Source organism: Lepidochelys olivacea (genome assembly GCF_965140295.1).
Source record: "Lepidochelys olivacea isolate rLepOli2 genome assembly, chromosome: 1".
NCBI lineage: Eukaryota > Metazoa > Chordata > Testudines > Cheloniidae > Lepidochelys > Lepidochelys olivacea.
In genome coordinates, this window is record NC_140411.1 from 315,134,655 (window position 1) to 315,159,152 (window position 24,498).

A 24,498-nucleotide genomic window follows, 5' to 3' on the forward strand; every position below is an offset into this window, starting at 1 on the left:
AATTAGTGCAACTTCGTGTGTAGGCCAGGTTTAATAATGTATCGTCTTTATTCAGTATGGCCCTATGCCTGCTCCCACTGAAGTCACTGGCAAGCTCCCACTGACTTTGATGCAGGATCAGACAATATACGTGTTAGTCTGGTGTTTCTGCTATTGCACACACTATGCGATGCTTTCCATTCATTAAGTGGAATACCAATGGGGACCCACATACACTTTTATTTGTTAGGATGTGTCCTGTGAGATATGTATGTTTGTGCATTATATCCGACTCTGTTGCAGAATTGCAGTTCGTTCTGCAGGTATATTTGATGTGATCTTGATTAACATTTTCTAACAAGCGTTAAGGGACATATTGTGGTCAGCCTGTCTGGACATACAATCAGGATTCAAGGAAGGGTTCAAGAAGTCTTCACCCTCTTGCTTTTGCCCATGTGCAGGAACTAGCCACAATGTAGTTGTTAAGCAAAGCCACTGCTCTATGCTAGTGCAAAGGAAGAGGGATTGGATTGGGATCATCAATAGGCAGACCATGGGCCAAACTTGGACCACCAGATGCTTTTGAATGGACCCCAAAAGCTTTCTATTTACTTATCAATATTATTATTGGTTTTTTTCTTATTTTCTCTGGAGTCTGGACCTTGACTATTCCTTGACCAAGAAATGTGTACCTAGACAAAAATAATTGACTACACCTGACTTGGATGATGACAGAGCTATAGCCTCTCTATCCTTCATACCAGCTAACAGCTGGGAACACTGTAATGTGTACTCCATGTTTTCCTGTATTCTCCTCTCTAGCCCACCACCACCATGGCAGAAAGTCTGTAAGGCACAATCTAGTACCTCATTAAATACAGTAATTTAATTAAAAGGCATGTGTCTACTTATGTACAGCATAAAGAGAGATGTGTGCCTTGGGGATAGTTTTTTAGTGCAATTAAATCTTCAACATCATACTATATTCTTTAAAAAATTGCAATGAAATAACATTACTACTTTTATGTAGTGCTTTTATCACTAGCATAAAACGCTTTGCAAAGATAGATGAGCACCATTAACCCCATTTTGCAGATGAGGAAACTGAGGGCAGAACCTTGCTCAAAGCTGCAGAGCCAGAAATAAGACCCTTGTGTCCTGACTTGCAGTCCTGTACCCTATCCATCAGACCATGTTACCTAGTACAGTTCCATTGCTGTACGAACCTTTTCCCTAGCCCAGTTCTTGAGCTTTGTGTTAATAGCAGAAATCCATTTTCTGATCACATGAGCAATATCAAATGACAGATTATTCAGTCTGAATAAACTTCAGTTGATTACAGATGCTGATACAGCACTAGTCTAGAGACCAAGTCAGAAGCAATTGAAACTTCTAGTCATAGAATTCCCAGAGCAAACTAGCAAACATTTCAAACTCTTACACACACAATAATTTTTATGCTCTCATTCAGTACTTCAGAAGCTGCTCTGTGGCCATTTCTGTTGTACCTCCTCTGCCTCACAGTTACTCTTCTTCCACCAAATGCCCTTTGAATTATAAGTTTGTGCAGTTCACCTCATAGAGGCTCAATCTACTGCTCCCACTCTTCCTTATATCATTCTCAAAGTCACCTGATTACAGCTATGGGGCCGAAACTGCCCTCAGAAATAATATATGCTATGCCCATTGACTCCAGTGGCAAGTGGTAGGTATTTGATGATGGATTTAAAAGCATAACAAAACATTTATGTAGCACCATAGGTGCACATGTCACTTTATGGCTTTGAACATAGCTTCCTCTGACATATCTCCCTGGGGGCTGCAAGCGGACAGCATCAATCTGTCTTGTGTCAAGATACTGGCCACACTGAGAAACAGTGCATAGTTGAAATGAGACTCTGACCTCTTGACTGGACTACAGTTTAGTTTTGGAAGGGAAACCTCTTCATGCAAGGTATTTCCTGCATGTGGAAACCTGTCACCTGCTCTGCAAGTCCCACAGTATGTTTTTTAATAGGGCCACCCTCCTTGATAGTTAACAATCTACATGGTCTTTATAGCCATATACAGTATATAGACACATACAATACTGTGAGCTGGATGAATCAGCATAACTATGCTTGGAGAAACTACATTGCTTATTAAATTGTGAATGCTCAAAACATACAAAATACTGACATCTTAACAAAACGTATTTAGAAATTCATGTGCTTCTGAAGAAGCCAATGTCAGGGGTTAGGAATTATTAGGGTATTACGAACGCCCAATGTCTTACAAATCCTTGCCAAAAAATGGCTAATTTATAGTGCATGACATTCATGTGTATGCAAATCAAGGCACGTACCATAGTTAGGCATCTATTTCAGCGCTTACTGTATCTGACTAATAAGGCCTGAGCGAAAGTTTATGGAGTTCACTTATCAGAACTTTACCCTATCTGAGAGGGGGTGTGCGGCTACCATCTAAGTGGGCCAATTTGATTCTGGGCAAACAATTCTAATGAAACTGATAAAAATTAGATCATCTTACAACTAATAATGCATAACAGAAATGTTCAGAGTTATCTGATTAAATTGTAAAAATGCCTGCAGAGGGGAGGATTAATAAAAAGCATATTTTGCAAGGCTTAAGGAGCAATATCCCACAGAGCAAATTAGCTTGTCCGTATTTGATCCTACAAAATAACAAATACAGAGAATATACAATAAGAACAAAAGTTTATAGTCCCTGGTTCCCAGTATTTGTTGTCCTTTACGCTTTACCTCTACCATAGTTAAATCTTTTGTGGTTACTTGTGCCATTAGCATACGTTATGCTATACATTTTAGTTCTTCTAGCGTAAGTCTCTCCAAATCAGGTGGATTTGATTTAAATCAAATTGATTTAAATCACAATTTAAATCACTAGCCAGGAAGACTCGATTTAATCATGGATTTCTACATAAAAGTGTATTCTTGTTGGTTGTTATAAATTTAATACATATTCTTCACAACTCAGAGATAAATGTAGGTTTCATTTTTAGAAGGCACACACTATACATTTTTAAAGTGATTTATTTTGAAAACTTTTTCAGATTAGTTTTACAGCTATATCAGAAAATGAATGATTGTTTGGTTATTTCATTTACCAAAGGTAACTGAAGCAGATATTTATGAAGTCATTGGGAGGTGAATTATCTCCAATTCAACAGGTTAATCATTAATATTTGGAGGATTTTCTTGCCATACTGTATTCGGAGGAGAACATCACCAGACAGACATTAAATTGCTTTATTTAATTTAAACAACAACGTTATGTATTCTGGATTTTTTTCTTCAACACCAAACATATAATATTTTAACAAAACAAGCGCATGAATTTTTGAATTTAGTTAAAAATTCAAGTTTTTTTTAAATCAGGTTTGTTTTTGTTAAAATTGTTTTTAACTAAAATACTTAAATGAAATATATTTTAAAAAAAAACAAACCAAAAATTAAATAGACTGTGTCAGCCAGGTCAACATGAGAAACTTTAAATATTGGCTTCTACAGCTAACTCAGCCATATTCACCTCCATTTTCCTGTTTGTTCATAATCTGGAAAAGAAAAACAAGATTTCCTGCTTTTTCAGGTCCCAAATGATTTCTCAGTTTGGAATGAATTAGTCCAAAGGAAGAAAATATCCTTTCTACGCTGGGAGAAGAAGCTACTGCTGTTAAAAGTGAGATTATCACTTCAACAGTCACTGAATCCAAGTGCTTAAGTGACTTCCACCAGTTCACTGGTGTGACTTTCTTTAAAACATCATCAGCAGACATATATTTCTTGAATGGTTCACCCTTCGCTCTGAAGTTTATCATAGTTGGCATTATGGAGTGGTGATTGCTGAATGTCCATGTCGTAGCCAACTCCTCTTCTACAGCAGTTAAGGTTTGACCCTGGTACCGAGGATTGAGAATATTTGCAAGAAAATGAGCTGGAGATAGTGCTTGTTCCATTTGTTTTTTTAATGCTTGTAATTTAACTCGGTCATTGCATATTTCTCTTTTTAAGATCTCACTCGATTCCTTCCAAATTTCAACAGCATCAGCAATAAAACAGCTATTTCCCTGCATTTTTGTTCAAGGCTACAGAAATAGGCTTCAGGGTACTCAGCATGTGTTCAGCATTTCTCTTAAGCCCAATGGTGAGAACTTTGGCGGTGACAGTGCCATCTAGTTTTTCACAATTTTGTTCACAAACTGTCATCAGATTAGGCCAGGTCAGTGCTCAAAACAGTCCACTACTGAGTTCCATTGCACGTCTTGTGGGAGAGTTAGGTTGGTTCCTTCCACTTTTTTCAGAGCAGCTACGGCAAAGTGGTTGTTATGGGAGTATTTTGCAATTTCAACAACATTAGCCTTTATGTCCAGAACACTGAAGTCTTTGGCTAGGAGGTGCAGCAAATGAGCACTGCAACCGTATGTTGTTAGCTTGGGACTCTCTTCTAAATAATTTCTTCTCATCTTGGATACGTTTGCAGCATTGTCTGTGACCCAGCTGCATACTAGACATTTGAGTTTTTTTCACAGTTTGTTACAGCTGCTTCTTGTAAGTATTCTGCTGTGTGTGCATTCCCTGATGTATCAGTTGTTTCTGTAAGGAGGACATTCCCTTCTTCTGTTGCACACAAGCACATAAAACAGGATCATTGTGAACATTGCTCCACCCATCAAGACTCAGGTTAACAATTTTACCCTCTAGACCTTTTGCACGCTGTTCAATTTCTCTTTCATACACTTTATCCAGCAATTTGCCTGCGACATCTGCTCTGTTGGGTGGACTGTATCCTGGTCTTAATGACTGAACTATGCTAATGAAGTGTAAGTTCTCAGTCATACGGAAAGGAGAGTTTGTTGCATAAACAAACTGGGACAATTTTTTCATCAATTGCCTCTTTTTGTAATCTGCTGGTTCTTATCACAAGCTTATCTATGGCTGTTTCTTGTTGATGGAGTCTTTTTTCTTTTTGCTACAGGAGATATACTGTGGCTATGTGACATACATGATTTCATTGAAACACAATCATTGGCAGATAACTCTGAAACTATAGAAAATGATGGTGATCTTGAAGGTGGATAGTCTTCAGAATCCTGTATGTTGAGGATGGATTCTCCTAAACAAAATAAGTCCATGCAATCATTTAATTATTATTACCGTACTCTTCATTTAGTATTACTCATTGCATTCACTGACACTCAGAACTGCTTTAAAGGTGAAATTGTAAACGGAAGATCTGCCTATTTCAGCTATTTATTTTTTATCAAAACCGCATGTAAAATGATAGTACCGTAGAGTAACAACTATATTTTTTGCTCAAACATGAGAATTCAAGAATAGTCCAGAAGAAAGACCGGCAGTGGATTTTAGCCCACGAAAGCTTATGCCCAAATAAATTTGTTAGTCTCTAAGGTGCCACAAGTACTCCTCGTTCTTTTTGAAATAAAAAAGTTTACCAACTTGAAGATCCTGCATGTTCAGACATGTTCCTTCCATCATCTTCAACGCAGCTTCCTCCTGAGAAGGAACACTACTCGTGATGTTGTTTCATTTGAGCAACCAGGCCTTGCATTTCTCTGTTGCACTGTTTGCATTTTGCATGCATGCCTGTCTTACCCACAGGTAGAGGAACTTCATTAAAATATTCCCAAACTGGGTCTCTTTTACGGCCTGCTGCTAGTGAAAGAATGGTATGGTAGATCTAAAATCAGTGAAGGCTACACTCAGAAAGATCTCAAGATTTCTGGACTACGTTGCTCAAACAGTTTCACTTTTGTTTCTACTGCCTGTCCCTCCCTTCTCACAGTTTTCTCCAGGCTTTATCTCCTTGTCCAGATCTATTCCGCCCCCAACTATCTTCCATTCATTTAACTTTTTGAAACTTTGCACTTTTAGAGTGAGGTAAGGGATTGACTCTGTGTACACAAATGTGCAGAGGGACAATAGGGTTGAGGTCTGTTATTTCTCACCTCTATATATTATTTATTCTTTAAAAACGTGTGTGCTGTTAACAAGCATGTTGTCTTTGTAGACACAAATCCACAGTTTGAGAACTGCAAAACTAAGCATCTCTGATGGTATCTTCTAGACTGAGCACTGAGTCCCATTCAATAGATAGAAAGATTAACCGAAATAATCTATACTGAAGCTCCTGGAACCCCATAAGATTGGGTCCCTAATCCATGAACTATTGGAACTCATTTACAAAACTTTTCTTAAACATTACATGCATATATGGTCTCATACTATAGAATTAGAATTTATAATTCCTATTCCATGATGAGATATCTTTGAGCTATAATATATCGTAATTAAACCTATCTTTAAATAGATTTTTCCCCTCAAAAAGCATTTTATCAAAAAAATCCAATTTAAATTTAAAAAATTGGATATTTTTTATTTTTATTTTTAAAAAATGTTGATTTTTATCCACCCTCATCCAAATTACTGGCTCAGACTGAATATTAAACATCTTAGCTATGATAATCCTTCTATTCCATAGGAGAGAAATGCAGGTGCTATTTCAAATGATGTCATGCTTTAGGTTTATTGCTGTTCCTAAAACATATATACTACCCACAATAAACCTTTTGTCCCATCAGTTTTCACCTGATTTGGTTTCAGAGAAAGTTGATCATGTTTAGAATAGCTCTTGAATATGTCTCTGGCATTATAATACATGCTGATTGCTTGTTTCAGATGTGGGTTTATCCACTATACACAATACCAAATATATTGAACAGAAATTGTAAATTCAATTTGGAGATTTATATGCCAAAGTACCCAATATAGAGAGCATACAATGTAAGAGACAGTGAAAATGATTTCTTCACCATTGCAATGAGCTCCATAAAAGAAATGTGTAACATAATAGCTAAGAGGATGTGACTAAGGCTGCCCACCAGAAATCTCTGGAGATTGCCTGAGTCATTCGTCATGCAGGATGGAACTAGTCACACAAATAGCAGGATTTTCATTGCTCTCTGTTCGCCTGTGATAATAGAGAGAGTTTTTGTTGGCCATGCTAAATTGTGCTTCCAGAGGACAGACAAGTTGAACAAAACGACACTGCCACCAGCTGTTGAACATCCAGCTGCAAAGGCCTCCGTATCCAAAAGTGTGTTCACATGAGAAACTTGCTTAATTTCATGTTTCATCACATACTCTGGACTTATAAACGCTGTTCCAAACTGGAATACGCTGCACCAGTTCAAAATCTCTCTGCTATGCCAATAGCAGAAATTCCCATGAAGACAAGGCCTCAGCTTTGCAGAGAGCTTTGTGAACAAGAGTACTTGAGTTTTTTGTCAAAACCACAGGGAGTCCGTGGCTTCACCAGAAGACATGGTGCAACAAGATGGCATTAGCTGAATTTTACATTGCAGTCTGCATTTTGTTCAAACCTGTAAATCAAAGCAGAACTCAGGGTTTGAAAGCAGGGAACTCTCAGTATCAAACTGAGAAAATCTTAGCATGCACTCCTCTGAGGCAGAAACTACCACTGGTTTGCACAGCTTAATTTCGGAGCTTGTATCTTGTAGTGTGGGTTTATGCTGAAATGCTTCAGGATCATGTGAGGCACTGTAATGCCTTCACAATCTATTGCTTAAATACACATTCTTACAGTTTGAAAAACTGACTTGACTCCTTTCTTAGCACAACTATAAGCCCCTATGCAATCAGATGGAGCATTGTCCACTCTCATCATTTTATGTTGTGTCTTACGATACACAAGGGGATTTTCCTTAAAGAGCAATACATGAGAATCTCAGCTGTCTTTTAAAAAAGAAAAAAAGACGGTTTCTAGCGGTCATGGAGAAAAGCTTGAAAACACAGCTCAAGTGTGGCCTAAAGGTTCAAAAACCAGAGGCAAATAAAAATGCCCCAAATATCTGTGTACTTAATCTCATATGGGTTTTAAGCCAAACACATGATCTTTGGGGTCTGACTCATGGTTGTTGAATGCTTAGAGTTGGCAGTACTGTGATACAGTAAGGAAACGGTAAATTGGGGGCCAGATAAAATTAACAGATTCTTGAGCTGGATCCTACAAACTCTTGTAGGGAATGGAGAGCACGGAGGGGAGATGCATGTACATGCTCCTCAGGCAACCTCCTCAAAGAGCGAAAGTTTGTGCAGAAAGCCCACACAAAGCCTATGGCTTAAGTGGTGCATAGGCATCATATGAATTTTCTGTATGGGGGATGAATTTTACCTACTGTACAGTGTTGTACTTCAGTAATCTGACATTTTCACCCACATGCCAACAGAACTAGGTTGGAGGCAGAGGGCAACTTGGTGCAATGGTGTTGAACCCTCCTGTAATACTGCAGAGCGCTGCATTCATTGATTGGATGGGGAGCATCCTAAATGGATGAAATATTTTGTACTCCGAGGCCTCACTGCCTTTTAAAAGAAAAATGCTCCTTGGGGCTGAAATCTTGTTGGACAACTCTGAAGCTAGGGAAGCACATTTCATGGCCATGTTATACATCCATAAAAAATGGATTTTATAATGGCAGTGCTGACAGACCATTAAATAGATGGGCACGAGTAGGTGCTGCTGTCAGATAGATGCAAGTTACTGGTTAACTGGCGTGTACATTTGGAGTGAAATGTAATGAATAGAAACATGGAGCAAGTGCACCCAGTTCCTGCACAGGCACATTTGATCAACACAAGCGGCGGCCAGTCCATTAGGGCTAAGAACATTCCACTCATTTCCTTGCTCTCAGTCTGTTTAAAAACTGAAGGGTAAATACAAGTCAAAATGCTGCAGCTCTGTTTTTTCTCTTTTCTCTGCAGTGGAGATAGAAAGTCCTGATGGATAAATGTTAACAGATAAGTAAATACAATTAAATGCCACTTTGTTTTGCACACCATCTTTCATGCAAGTTGTATCCCAAAATACTTACATTAACCCTTTATCCTGCATGTGCCATTTTAGTGTCTCTGATTTGCGGGAAACCTTTTGACTTGTGAATCCTCCCCCACTCATATTCACAACATGCTCTGAGCCTCTCCAGCTATTCATCCATTGATCCTTTTCATCCATCTGCTGCTCCAGCTACCCCACTCTGCTTTGCCCTATTGCTATAGACCTCCCTCCCAGCAACTCACATTTCCCTGCTGCACCAACTACATCCCCCAGACCAGCATCCCACACCATTCTCCCCTGCTGCACCAGCTTCCATCCACATACTTTCACTGTTCAATCTCTTCCTGCACCCACCTGCCACTACCCACTCTTTGCCCTTTACCTGCACCCTGTGCACCTCCCAGTTGGAACAATCATTCATCTGGCTTCCCACCTTGGGCATTTAAAACAAAAATCAGGTGTCATGGGCTAAATAGGTTACCAAGCTAAAAATAAAAAATTACAGAGAGAGAAACTGCAGAATGCAGGTAAGGGGAAAATGTTTTTCAGGCAAGATTTGAAAATATATGGAAAGTCAATGAGGCGCTCTGTGTGTGTGTTGGGGGGGCAGAGGCGGGGGGGGGGGGGCTGAAAATCACCCAAGGTTCTTGTTCTTTCTCCTCCACCTCCTCCTTTACTACCCGAGTGTCTTTTCTGAAGTAGCCAGACTGAACTAGCAGCAGTAGAGGAGAAAATCTTAACGAGGCCATGTCTCAAGATTAGAAAATTATGATTTTTTGTGGGGTGGGAGAGGATTCAAGTGACCATTTCAAAAGTGTAAAGGAAGCACCAGTTTGAAAAGCAAACAATGAACCTCCAGAGGAATGAAAACTATCAACATAACTGAAGACTTACAAAAGCCACAAAAAAGATTTAATGAGGGATAGACCAGACAAAACCCTGCAATTTATCTCTAGAGGCAGAAGCCTGGAAAATTCTCCATTCCTCAACTGTGTTTCTTGGCTCTAAACATTCAATAACTTTCCAGCCAGAGAATGTTTGCCTCTCTTCTCTCTCTTGTGGTTTGCATTATCAGTTGCCTAAGTACAGCATATTATGGAACTCTATTTAGCTTGGTTTACAGCTTTGCCTCCTTTGCATGGTTTCTGTCCCACCAACTAGGAATTTCCCAGATAAATGGTGGACACAGCCAGAGAATGACATTAAAGTGAAAAATGAAAGAACCCGTTAAACCCAAATGGGAAAATAAAATGAGAAACAGAAGAACACTGAAATATGAGGAGACAGAAATTCATAGAGCAAGCACCATCAAACAAGGGGCAGAATTCTTAAAGAAAATGTTTTTGTGATATGGGGCTTAATAAACTGCTCACTGCATAAATGTTGTTGATATATGAGTTAATAAATGTATGCAGCCGTAGCATTTAAGCTTATATACAATAGTTCTATTAAGCCCCATAATCATATTTTAGTGGGGAGGGGAAAATTATGGGTCTGTCTGGTGCCAAAGTGCCATTTAACTTAGAAAGTCTATTTGCCATTCTGCACCGCTGTAAGAGTGGGAAAATTCCTGACTGTTTACATATCCTTTCTTGTCAGGCCTAACTCAGCCAAGGGTATTTATGTCATAACTGTCACCCAAGTAGGATGGGTACTATAGAGAGCTGTAGCTCTCCACCATTGAAATCCAGAGAGCCGTGTGCTGTTACTGTTCTTAGAAAGAGGGCTACATAAAAAATGGACGGCCCATGTGTGACCCTTTGAGCCTGATTTGCATGACTGCAGTGTCATGCAATGACAGTTCTGAGAAGAAAGGGTTTGAAATAGTTTACTTGCATTCCTTTTCACATGGCTGTGCTCAGATTCACTTTCATTGTGAAGAGTTCTGCTTTCCTACTCATTTCCTCCAGGGGAAGTCCAAAATCTGTCTGTGAAGATGACCTTAGCATTGAAAACAAGCATTTCGTTGTTACAGTATGGAACTAGCAACAGAGACCTTTTTACCGTCAGTGTAAGTGTATTTTTTCTCTTGAACAAAGATATCCTTCTTACAAAGAAACTAAAGTCATTCTAAATCTATAGTGCTACTCCCCATGGGCTAGATCCTTGGCTTCTTCTCTAATTCCTTACCTTAAGGGGGCCGGAAAGCTGTCCTGATGGTGCAAAAAGGGATTTTCCCCAGCATAAGGTAGTCCCTGGCTTCCAAACAACTGGATAACCTGGCAGTACACCACTTGCTCTTGACCCTTTCCCCCTGTATTTGGGGGCATGTTGGGAGTGGGGGTGGCATGGCCAGAGCCCGTTGCACTTGTGTGATGTCCTGCTTTGTAAAAGATCCTGGGGACCAATCACTAGTCAGTCAATGTAAGACAAAGTAGCCTTGAAACTGCCATTATTTACCCCCTGGGGCCAAACCAGCCCTTAGCTGCTCCTGGGATTGGGAAGCAGGATTGGAGTGTCTGTCAGCCCTTTCTGGGCCACCTCTTAAGGATTCTCAGGTCCTCCACTCAGCACAGCTTGCCCAGACCTTAAGATCTGGCCCCAAGAGCATCTCTCTCCCACGCTGCACCGTGACCAGGGCCGGCTCCAGGCACCAGCGAAGGAAGCAGGTGCCTGGGGCGGCCAATAGAAAGGGGCGGCACTCCCTGCGTCATTGGGGCGGCACGTCCGGGTCTTCGGCAATTCGGCGGCGAGTCCTTCATTCCCTCTCTTCAGTGGCAATTCGGCGGCAGCTCAGTCGGGTTTTTCTCTTTTTTTTTTTTTTTCTTTTCTTTGCTGCTTGTGGTGGCAAAAAAGCTACAGCCGGCCCTGGCCCCGACCACACAAGGCACGTTAAAGCACTGCTGTGGCAGCGCTTTAGCATGGCCAGTGTAGACTAGCCCACAGTTACAGACAATCCCCTTGGGTCATTCCAGCCTATCTTGCCACAGAGGCAAGCTGACCTATGTAATAGATGGTCACTTTACATGAAAAATCACAATAGTCAGGTGACTCCCAGTTCCAAAGGACCAGTCACTTACCTCAGATCAGTTGTACTCAGCTCTCAAACCAAAGACAACTCCTGTAGCCAATCCTGTAATTAACGAATTAAAGATTTATTAGCTAAGAAAATAAACAAGAGAGCCTTTCATAAGTTCAAAACAGGAAGCGTACACACAAATGGGTTTCACTCTTAGGTTTAAAAAGGTAATATAAGTTTCTTTAATAAGCAGCTCTAGATGTCCTTTCGGGCTGACTCATGCCAAGCAGCATGGGAATCTCTTGCTTATTGTTAGGCATCTTTGCCCCTCAGAGTCCAGACAGCTTACGGAGCTCAGTTTCTTCATGTCAGGGATTTTATCCCCTTCATCCCAGAATCCAAGCTGATGGGATGAGTTCATGCACAGGCCTCCCCTTCCTGGAGTGAGTGAGGAATGCAGTCAACAAGGTCTCTGTCCTTTGATGCTATACAATGACTCATTTGCCTTCCATGGGCCACCTTGTGTGCAGGATGAGTACTTTGCCTCAATTAATGGTTCTTTTCCTGGGTGGTGAGTTACACCAGTGGTTCTCAACCAGGGGTATGCATACCCCTGGGAGTACACAGAGGTCTTCCAGGGAGTACATCAACTCATCAAGATATTTGCCTAGTTTTACAGCAAGCTACATAAGCACTACAAAGAAGTCAGTACAAACGAAAATTTCATACAGACAATGACATTTATACTGCTCTATATACTGTACACTGAAATGTAAGTACAATATTTATATTCCAATCAATTTATTTTATAAGTATATGGTAAAAATTAGAAAGTAAGCAATTTTTCAGTAATAGCATGCTGTGACATATTTGTATTTTTATGTCTGATCTTGTAAGCAAATAGTTTTAAAGTGGGGTGACATTTGGAGTACGCAAGACAAATCACTCCTGAAAGGGGTACAGTCATCTGGAAAGGTTGAGAACTACTGAGTTACACAGGTTTCAGAGTAGCAGCCGTGTTAGTCTGTATTTGCAAAAAGAAAAGGAGTACTAGTGGCACCTTAGAGACTAACCAATTTATTTGAGCATAAGCTTTCGTGAGCTACAGCTAACTTCATCGGATGCATTCAGTGGAAAATACAGTGAGGAGATTTATATACACACAGAACATGAAAAAAATGGGTGTTATCATACATACTGTAAGGAGAGTGATCACTTAAGATGAGCTATTACCAGCAGGAGAGCCGGGGGGAGGGGGAGAAAACCTTTTGTAGTGATAATCAAGGTGGGCCATTTCCAGCAGTTAACAGGAACGTCTGTTTTTAGTTGGGGTTTTAGTTGGGGGCTGAAGGTGATGACTAGTGGCGTTCTGTTATTATCTTTGTTGGGCCTGTCCTGTAGTAGGTGACTTCTGGGTACTCTTCTGGTACTCTCCAGTCCACACAAGAGATCCACTTCCTGGACACTACGGTGCTAATAAGTGATGGTTACATAAACACCACCCTCCTGACTGCTATTCCTACTTATATGCCTCCAACTTTCACCCAGACCACACCACACGATCCATCGGCTACAGCAAAGCTCTACAATAAAACCGCATTTGCTCCAACCCCTCAGACAGAGACAAACACCTACAAGATCTCTATCAAGCGTTCTTACAACTACAGTACCCACCTGCTGAAGTGAAGAAACAAATTGACAGAGCCAGAAGAGTACCCAGAAGTCACCTACTACAGGACAGGCCCAACAAAGATAATAACAGAACGTCACTAGCCGTCACCTTCAGCCCCCAACTAAAACCTCTCCAACGCATCCCCAAGGATCTACAACCTATCCTGAAGGACGACCCATCACTCTCACAAATCTTGGGAGACAGGCTAGTCCTTGCCTACAGACAGCCCCCCATCCTGATGCAAATACTCACCAGCAACCACATAACAGAACCACTAACCCAGGAACCTCTCCTTGCAACAAAGCCCGTTGCCAACTGTGTCCACATAGCTATTCAGAGGACACCATCATAGGGCCTAATCACATCAGCCACACTATCAGAGGCTCGTTCACCTGCACATCTACCAATGTGATATATGCCATCATGTGCCAGCAATGCCTCTCTGCCATGTACATTGGTCAAACTGGACAGTCTGTACGTAAAAGAATAAATGGACACAAATCAGATGTCAAGAATTATAACATTCATAAACCAGTCGGAGAACACTTCAATCTCTCTGGTCACTCGATTTCAGACCTAAAAGTCGCAATGTTAGAACAAAAAGACTTCAAAAACACTCCAACGAGAGACTGCTGAATTGGAAGTAATTTGCAAACTGGATACAATTAACTTAGGCTTGAATAGAAACTGGGAGTGGATGGGTCATTACACAAAGTAAAACTATTTCCCCATGTTTATTTCCCCCACCCCCCACTGCTCCTCATAGGTTCCTGTTAACTGCTGGAAATGGCCCACCTTGATTATCACTACAAAAGGTTTTCTCCCCATCCCCTCGGCTCTCCTGCTGGTAATAGCTCATCTTAAGTGATCACTCTCCTTACAGTGTGTATGATAACTCCCATTTTTTTCATGTTCTGTGTGTATATAAATCTCCTCACTGTATTTTCCACTGAATGCATCCGATGAAGGGAGCTGTAGCTCACGAAAGCTTATGCTCAAATAAATTGGTTAGTCTCTAAGGTGCCGCTAGTACTCCTTTTCTTTTTGACAGGTTTCAGAGTAACAGCTGTGTTAGACTGTATTTGCAAAAAGAAAAGGAGTACTTGTGGCACCTTAGAGACTAACCAATTTATTTGAGCATAAGCTTTCGTGAGCTACAGCTCACTTCATCGGATGCATCGATGAAGTGAGCTGTAGCTCACGAAAGCTTATGCTCCATTAAATTGGTTAGTCCCTAAGGTGCCACAAGTACTCCTTTTCTTTTTTCTTTTTGAATTACACAATTACAGAGGATTACAATGCAAACACTCAATATACATGGGATACAGATGTAAGTAGGGTTAGTACATGTAGCATCCTGCAGGCATTCCATAAAGACAAAAATCTAAACATTGTTATAGCACTGATATGTATTTTAAATATACTAACCCACAGATAAGCCAGGCTGGTTTACAGTTATGCATTTGTCACTGTTCATTGAGGTCCCGGGTCTTTGGCACGTGCTGGCACCTGGTCTTCCAGCATCACAGTTGCAAAGAAAACATGCCAGTGGAAATTCTTTAATCAGAGTACAAAATATTTAACCATGGGTATGTTGCCTGTGTCTAATTAGCTGATTGCTATAAAAATAAGAATTCCCTCTGCCCCTTTATTGGCCCAAGTCAGAATTTGGATCTGGATTAGAATTTTAAATACTCTGGAGCTCCGGTGTGTTTAGATGCAGGATTTTGATTTGGGCCAGTCTAATGTAAAAATACATTCATCAGCTTTAAGGTAATGATGTGATTAGTCATGTGGGCTCTGATCCTGCAAACTGCTCTACTCACACCTTTTAGCTCACACGAAACTCTTGTTGACTTCAGTTGGGCTTTACAAGCCCCTACAGAACTTCTTGCAGGATCATGTAATTACTGCTTAATAATAATAAATAATAAATTAATTTATCCTGTTTATTACAATAATGCCTCATGGCCAGCCAGGATATGAGGTAGTTCCTGCCTCAAAGAGCTTGCAATCTAAATAGATGAGACTGACACAGTCTGGGGAAAGGATATACAACACACAAGCAGAGTGAACAATGTGATGGCAGCAGACAGCATGCTTGTTGCCTTTTGGTGGGGAGGGGTTACTCTGGAGATTGGGATAAGCTAAATGAAGAGTGGGGAGGGGAAGGTGTGGAGTGAAACTGAGGTGAGGAGACTGAAGGAGAGGGCTCGGCGCAAGCAGCCAATCAGTACAGAGCAGAGATAGTCCAGTCAAAACTGTAGAAAGTTCTCTGAATGTCCAAAGGTCCTTGCTTTGGCTGCTTGTGCCCCTACCAGTTGAAGTCTCTGGCTGGTTCCTCTGTTAAAGTTTCCCTGAATGCTATCTGGGTCATAGTGCTCCAAGACGGGGCGAGGAGTTGTCCCCAGCACCATTCTGGGTCCATGGGGTTGCTGGGGGGAATGGGGGCCCCAGCTGAGCTCTGTTTTGCCTCCCTCCCTCTCTCCCACCAGTGTAGCAGTCCCTGCTTTGGCTGCTTCTGCTCCTATCAGCTGCAATCTGTGGAGTCTCAAATGCAAGTGTGTCATAGAATCATAGACAATTAGGGTTGGAAGAGACCTCAGGAGGTCATCTAGTCCAACCACCTGCTAAAAGCAGGACCAACCCCACCTAAATCATCCCAGCCAGGGCTTTGTCAAGCCAGGCCTTAAAAACCTCTAAGGATGGAGATTCCACCACCTTCCTAGGTAATGCATTCCAGTGCTTCACCACCCTAGTGAAATAATGTTTCCTAATATCCAACCTAGACCTCCACCACTGCAACTTGAGACCATTATGCCTTGTTCTGTCATCTGCCACCACTGAGAACAGCAGAGCTCCATCCTCTTTGGAACCCCCCTTCAGGTAGTTGAAGGCTGCTATCAAATCCCCCCTCACTCTTCTCTTCTGCAGACTAAATAAGCCCAGTTCCCTCAGCCTTTTCTCATAAGTCATGTGCACCAATCCCCTCACACTGCTGCTGTAAAGCCTGGATGACAAAGTCTTAAGGACACTTTAATCTCTTTATGTTCAGACAGCCAAATACTTTTTAAGCAGGGGATTCATTGTGACTGGTAATTAACACTGTCTTGTATCTTACTGGTGCCGTTGTGTATGAGAGTACTGCTTGGAGTAGTTGCCAGAGCTGTGGGAAACTGGATGAAATTCCCTGTTGTTGTTTTTATGTTGTGTTTTGTTTTGTTTTTTCTTGGAAGTTACTGTGAAAAATGTTCTGTGAAAATCCAAAAACATAACTGTTTAGCTTTCTAAGGAAGCGTGACTAGCTACAGTGTCCGAATTACCCTTCTTCTGAACTTGTGGGAAATCTATACACAGTTTGAGCCTATAGCACCTTGTAGGTTAGCACCTTCTCTCCCCCTCTCCCCCTAATCCATAAAAACTTTCTAGATGGCTTTGTACAAAGGCCAGAACATGGATACCACAGAAATTATTCATGTAGAAAACTTGCTGTGCGACTCATTCATTTAATCTTAATGATCTGATGATAACTTCAACTTCATGCTTCTTCATTTCGGATTGTAAATAATTTTCAACAATTAGAAGTGCAAGAATGCCAAATTTTGTGTGGAACCTAAGTAACTTTGGATTTATGTGGGTGTTAACTGAGGGCAGAATTTACCCTAGACTGGCATAAGAAATTGCTGCAGTTTTCCTTAAGGGATATCCAGTAAATAAAGTCACATCTTGGCTCCTGTTGCTAAGCTTGAGGGGCAATATCATTTTATATACATTGCCTTTCCAGTGGGAGAGGAATGAACAAATGAGTCTGAGTTTATCTGTATTCACTGTGTCCTAAGATTTGTCCTTACATGCTAGATATAGAATTAGATATGATTATTATTTTAGCTATAATTTATAGCAGAGTAAGCCTGGTTCTCTAGCTCATTGCAGATAAGAAGATGGCACAAACAAGGTCACCATATTTTAAAGTGGATGACATGCTATGGCTTGTGCTGTTCCATCACTAAAATGTGGGAGGGAAGACGGCTTGTTTGTATCGGAACACTAAATTCCTGGGGAATGGTGGGGACATGAGGGGAGAGGGGACATGAGGGGAGAGGAGTCTTCTCCAAATAAGATAGAACAGAGCTGTTCCGACGTCTGGAGAGAGGGTAATAGAGCTGTAGAGGAGCACAGGGTTTCATTACACTTTGTGGCATGCATCAAAGTCTGCATTCCTCAGGAATGCGGTATAATTCTGGGCCGTTTCCTGATGGTTCTGGGATATGAGGTCACCCTGTTATCAAGAGGCAAGCTGACACTGCCTCTCCTGCTGTCTCGTTTAGTTAGCTCCTTGGTTTGGCCCATGACGGGAACTTTGGAAAATAGGATTGGGGTTAGTCTCTTTCGTTCTGGCCTTTTTTATTATTTTGAACTAAACTAGGTCTAAAGAAGACAATCATTCTACATAAGGAAAGCAGTCCTCCCCACTACATCCTTGTCGATGCCTAGAGCCATGAAAATACAGAGAATATAAAGAGAGATTAGAATTAGTGGATTATTCAAAATGCCAATGTGAGTCTTGGGCACAGTAAACAGTTTACTGTCTCGGGGAGAGTTCTTCCCTCCCAGCTTGAAAGGTTTCTGCAGCCTGGATGTTGACTTTTAGGTTCTGCTCTTCAGTGCAAATAACGATTCAGGCAATTTCCTTTCACCTCCCACCATAGAGTTTGCTATTGCTGCCAACTTTAACTTCTGTTTTGGCACAGGGATCTGGTTCTTTTTTTCAGTTCCTTACTCTGCTTTCGCACTTTATGTGGCTTGCACCCTCCCACAAGACATTCCACTGTTAGATTACTTTTTGTTTTAAATTATTTCTCTTTTTCTGGTGACCGATTTCTTATCATAGCCTAGATGTTTCAGATTTGACTTGAGATCCCTTATAGTTTTCAAAGTCCTTTCTCCATCAGGCAGGCACTAGACAGTCACCCAATTAACTTTCAAAGGAAGAGTTACTGTTTCATATTTCAGAGTAACAGCCGTGTTAGTCTGTATTTGCAAAAAGAAAAGGAGGACTTGTGGCATCTTAGAGACTAACCAATTTATTTGAGCATAAGCTTTCATGAGCTACGGCTCACTTCATCGGATGCATATTTGTCTGCCAGATTTCTGTCTGCATGTGATTTTTTCCCCCCCTTATAGCTACATATCTGGGCATGCATGCTTTTCTTTCCCCACCACCATAACGTAACTTTTGGAAGTCTGCAAAATGTTCCATGTTTGGGAAGCCAGCCTGAGTGTCATAGGTAAAAGCACACACTAGTTTAGGGCATTAATATAATTTTAATCAATCAGCTGCTCTATTTAAAAGTTCAAATGCAATTAGCTTCTGAAAACACAAATAGTAGAAGTTTCAAGAGAATTCTAAAAGCAATTTACGTAGGTAAGACAAATTATATACTATTCAAATTTGATATTTTATTTAAAGAAACAAAGTTGAGTGTTAAGACTGTGACACATATCAGTAATCACAGGAAAATTTAAAAGTTAAGGCCTGTTCTGCACACCAGTTGACACTCCTACAAGTACAGTGGCTTCCATTAAATACATGAAAGTCCTGATCGAAAGCTCAGTGAAGTCAAAGGGTTTTGGATCAGTCCCTTAATGAGTATAGGGGTAATGATTTGTTATTGGCCAACAAGCAAGATCTGAAGTTAGATTCCACTTCATGGTTTCATCATGCCCTTTTTCTCTTCACCCACGCAACCCACACAAAGTTGCCAACTCTTACTATTTTTTGTTAGTATCACAATATTTTGTAGTTTTCCTTAAAGCTCTATTCTGGAGACACAAAAAGAAAAGGAGTACTAGTGGCACCTTAGAGACTAACCGATTTATTTGAGTATAAGCTTTCGAGAGCTATAGCTCACTTCATCGGATGCTGTAGCTCACGAAAGCTTATGCTCAAATAAATTGGTTAGTCTCTAAGGTGCCACTAGTACTCCTTTTCTTTTTGCGAATACAGACTAACACGGCTGCTACTCTGAAACCCGTCATTCTGGAGACATTAATTTATGTGAGAAATGTCAGATCTCATTTTTAGTGTTTTGCCCTCATGATTGTGAAGAAAAGATTGAAAATGTAAGCACTAAGGGCTTGCAAAGAAGCAGGCAAATATAAGAATTCAGATATATACTTTTTAAAATCTCATGATTTTAAAGACACTTATGACTTTCTGGGGCCTGATTCTTGATTTCGGAGTACTTGAGGTTCACAATACTGCCCTCACGCTTCCATTTGTTCTGCCACTGTCCCCCATACATCCCTTCCAGATTTACATATCCTCCTTGTGTTTGGCTTTCTGCTCTCTCTGCTAAACAAGAGGGGGTGGGGGCAGGGGCTGACATATGAGCACTAAGGACTTGTCTATGCAAACTGTCACCAACTACCTACATCGGTTTTTAATTCATGCTTTGTTGTTTTGGTACAAGACTGTGTCTGGACAATCTCTCATTTTGGATTAAGAATTCCTTAAATTACTTTTTTTCACCCTTTTTAAAGCCATTTAAGCTAAATCAAAATAAAAATCACATACAGACTGGCACTTTAATAAATAGAGGTGTGAATTAAAACCAGATTTTTTTGTGTTGATGGCATCTTGTATGTAGATTGGCGGCAAAGTCACCCAGAGCGATTCTCCATGATTAACCTTCTGTGGGTCCCAAAATACTTCCCCGTCCCTCCCTACCTGCTGTAACATATCCATATCCCCTTCTGCCTCTGTGCTGAACTTCAACACTGCCTTAGTGTGATCTGTCATTCTGCTCTCCCGCTGAATTTGTGTGCTGTGATAAGCAATGAAGTATAGGCTGGCCCTGAAACACCTCAGGCTCCATTGTAGCTGTAGTGTGCTTGAATTCATTGAGCAGACAGACAGGCTGATGGCTAGGTTCCAGTGCGCATACAAACAGCTGGTTCCAAAGTCATTGTTACGGCAGGAGTGGGTTGCAAGAGCAGGGTTGCAAGCAGGTGGACTGGGGAAAGGGGGAGAGAGAGAGAGTAAGAGGGGCTAAAAAAAAGACACACACAACCCTCAGACGTTCCCTCCCCCGGCAGGCCATTGTAAGAAAGGTGGCTTGGCTTTTGGCTTCCAGGAGCACTGCACCCTAGGAACTGCTGTAACAAATATCTAGTTCTCAAAGTGATTGGAAGATAAGCTGGATGTTTGGAAGATAAGCTGGATGTATCTACAGGACATTTGCTTTTCATGCAGTTAGGAATGAATAAAACTAGCTCTTGAAAGCCTAGTTCTGAAAAGAGATACATACTTGTTGCATCTTTGGCTCTTTGACCACGGTAATAATATGAAAATATCACATGGGCAGAATTGGGTCCCAAATAACTGTGTTCACTGTTTACAAACAAGCAAAGCTTAACTATTTAGATACCAGAAGTCTGGATGGTTTCTAGAACCTAGAACACAGTGCACACCACTAGAGGGCTCACAAACTACTTAACAGGAAGCTATCTAATGTCTGGTTTTAGAGTAGCAGCCGTGTTAATCTGTATTCGCAAAAAGAAAAGGAGTACTTGTGGCACTTCAGAGACTAACAAATTTATCTGAGCATAAGCTTTCGTGAGCTACAGCTCACTTCATCGGATGCATCGGATCTAATTTCTGTATGCTGAAACACCAATCTACTTTACTGAAAAGTAATGAAGCTAATGGATTCGTTTTTTTCCCAAGCAATTTAGCATGATTGCTATAACTTTTAATCCATTAGAAGGATTTCCTGGCATGACAGAGATTGTTGCTCTTTGGATTAATGTAGGTATTCCAGTTCTCTTTCCTTTCCTTCTCCAACTCACCTGCTCCTCAACTAACAAATGTCTGGAAGGGCCTCACAGAAACAATAAAATCTAGTAGCTTTCAGTGTTAACATTTCAGCTAGAAGAATCATTGCTAATATGTAATGGAAAACATTAAATCCTTTGTGTTATACTGCATTTAGAGTTACTGGATATGTAAAAAGTTTGATCCTTTTTTATACTTTCAGAGAAGTTGCCATATGATTTTTAGCTGGCACTTAAACTTTCAGAAAGCTCTCATAATTCTGCTGTTTAATAACACTGAATTCTTAAGTTTTGTATTTGTTTAGATTTTGATCTAAATTAAATTCCACACCAGACAGCATCCATCTGAATCTCCTGTCTTATGTTCACAAGCCCAGTAAAAGGACTTAGAAAACATAAAACCTTCCAAAGCAGTGTCACTTCTCCTTCCTCCCACCCAACCACATATCCTGGCTTCATTGATAGTCTTTGGATAACCAGTCATGTGGCCGTATTCAAACTCACCATCACACTTTCCCACAAGACAATTGACCTCATTTCAGACACTTCAGAAAACCCCAGAGTTTATTTGGTTATACATCAATATTTTTAAAGCTAAGGTTACTAAAGTTAGGTTAAACTTTATTTTCCTCTTGTTTTACATTTTCTCTCTTTCCCTTTTAGGTATTACATAGAAATGGCTTTATGGATCTGGACATTAAGCATTTTGAGCTGTTTTTGTGTCAGCTGTGGATTCAAGGTTAAGAAACTGCATTTTGAAAGTCCCACAGAGTTAAACCACCTTACAGTGAATGATGATACGGGGACTGTCTATTTAGGAGCAGTAAATTACCTGCATCAACTTACAAAAGACCTGAAGAAACAGATGTCTGTAGAAACTGGTCCAAAAATGGATAACAAAAAGTGCACCCCTCCCATTGAATCTCAGTGCAGTTCAGCAACAATGACTGACAATTTCAACAAGTTACTTTTGCTGGATAAACTAGAGAGAAAAATTATTGTATGTGGGAGCCTTTTTAAGGGAATCTGTGCTATCAGGGAGCTGGAGAACATTGAAAATATAACCTATTATGTTGATAGCAGTGGGGAAAAGTCCTTTGTGGCAAGCAACGATGAGACTGTGTCAACTGTGGGACTAATCACCTCCCTGGACAAAAAACGACTGCTGTTTGTTGGAAAAGGGAATGGACCAAATGATAATGGGATAATAATTAGTACTAGGCAGCTTTACACTGAGGATGGGAAAGACATTTTTGAAACCTATACAGACTCTACAGCTATTAAGTCAGTATATCACTCCTCAAACACACAGCAGTTTGTGGCAGTCTTTGAAGATGATAAATATGTTTATTTTATCTTTAATCAGCAGGAGAAACAGCCCCTTAATAACCGAACACTAATTGCACGTCTGTGCAAAGGTGATGCTCACTACTATTCTTATTTTGAAATGGACTTAGGCTGTCGAGATGATGATGGCACTTATGATCACTGTCATTCTGTCTATGTCACAACCCCAGGAGAAAAGTTGGCTGAGAGCATGGCCCAACCGGGACAGGAGAACAGTAGTGTCCCATCAGGTGACAAAGTGCTTCTTGCACTCTTTAGCAAATTCAACAAAGACAATGGCTCTCTCAAATCAGCCATGTGTATGTTTTCCTTGAGACAGCTCAATGAAAAGATGGAAGAATATCGGGAGGAATGCTACACTAATAAACCTACTCAAAACATGTTTTATAAACCTTTTTTATCAGAAGCTGCATGTGGATTAATTCCAGAGGTAAGGTGAACCTCAACTGTAGGCTCTGTTTAAGACTTTCTGTGATGGGAAATAAAATACTAGTAAATCTAATAAAGCATCTGATACTAGGTAGCTGTTTGCTATATCGGGCAAAGGCATAATCGGATCACGGGACTGGAAGTTGAAGTTTGATTAAAATCAGATTGGAAATGAGATGCAATTTTTAAAGAGATTAATTAGACGTTCTCACCAAAGAGAAATGGTAAAGCCATTATCACTTGGAGCCTTTAAACTGATGTTGGATGTTTTCCTGAAAGGTCCATTCTAATTCAGTCACAAGCTATTGCGCTCAACAAAGTTATTTTATGCAGTAGGAAAGTGTTCCCTCTGATGTAGAAATTATTGGGTGAAATTCCATAGCCGGTGTAATGCATGAGATCAGGCTATAGATGATCATAGTGATGCTATCTGGCCTTAAAATCCATGAATCTATGAATTTTCAAATGCTATTTAAAAACCTTGAGACTGTTTTTTTGGGGGGGTGGGTGCTCTAGCATTTTTACTGTTGTTTTTCAACTGGACTCTAATTTTTGAGCATAAGGAGGTCTGCATATTTTTTTCTCCCCAGGCCATGACCACCATGTTTTGGCCTAAAATACTTCCATATAATGGTGGTCACCCTTTACTTTCAGAGCCTGTCAATAATACTGCTTCACTGTCTGGAGAGCCTTCAGCCTTGCTAGCCAAAATATTCCTTTCCTCCCCTCCCCCTGCTCCGAGGTTTAGGGTGTTGCCTCTGCAACACTCCCGGCTTTGTTTGCCTAGGAAGCCAAAAAGATCTACTGAGTGAGGTATTGATTACTGTGGTGTCTGGACTTGTGAGAATGACAATGAAATTTAGGAATTCTGCATGGTGACCGGGTCTTGGCATCACGTAAGGAGGGGAAGGTGTGGATTAAAGATCAAAAGGTCATTAGCTGGCAACCTTGTGATACCAGATTCAGTAGGAAGGCTAATGTTTGAACGGTCATAGAGAAAAAAAATCCCTCTTCTAGAGGGTAGTCTCTCCAGGTCAGGGTTAAAGTGCATTGGCAGGATGATGTGGGGAAGCTTGCACAGCAGCTGCCTATACTATACCTCTTCTGCCAACAGCACTAACTTGACAAACCAAAATCTGTTTAAATATACCATTTTATAGTGTGAGCAGGTCAGTCACATTTTTAAATGGTGGGTATTTTTGTTTTTTCAATCTGAAACAGCTCCTACAAAGTGGTATGTATTGGAGCAGTTGTAATTAATGATCTACTTTGCTGTTATCCTAAGGAGAAGAGCCATGCTTCTGCTTTTCTTCCTGTCCTTCCATGTCCTTTAGTTGAGAATTGTAGCTGTTTCTGTATCTTTTTAAATCATCCTTGTATA

General features: G+C 40.6%; 1 protein-coding gene across 2 annotated transcripts in view; it reads left to right on the top strand.

Moving 5' to 3' along the window:
* Window positions 1–24,498, top strand: part of PLXNB2 (plexin B2) — a 324,582-nt gene that overhangs the window by 210,325 nt on the left and 89,759 nt on the right. The window contains exons 1-2 of one of the 2 annotated variants that reach the window (XM_084611347.1): window positions 10,773–10,885; window positions 22,005–23,118. In XM_084611347.1, the coding sequence (XP_084467473.1) occupies window positions 10,851–10,885; window positions 22,005–23,118 (1,149 nt within the window). In that variant the 5' untranslated portion in view covers window positions 10,773–10,850. Of the gene's footprint in view, window positions 1–10,772; window positions 10,886–22,004; window positions 23,119–24,498 lie in introns of those variants that run through there. The other variant, XM_084611348.1, reaches the window with a different exon arrangement.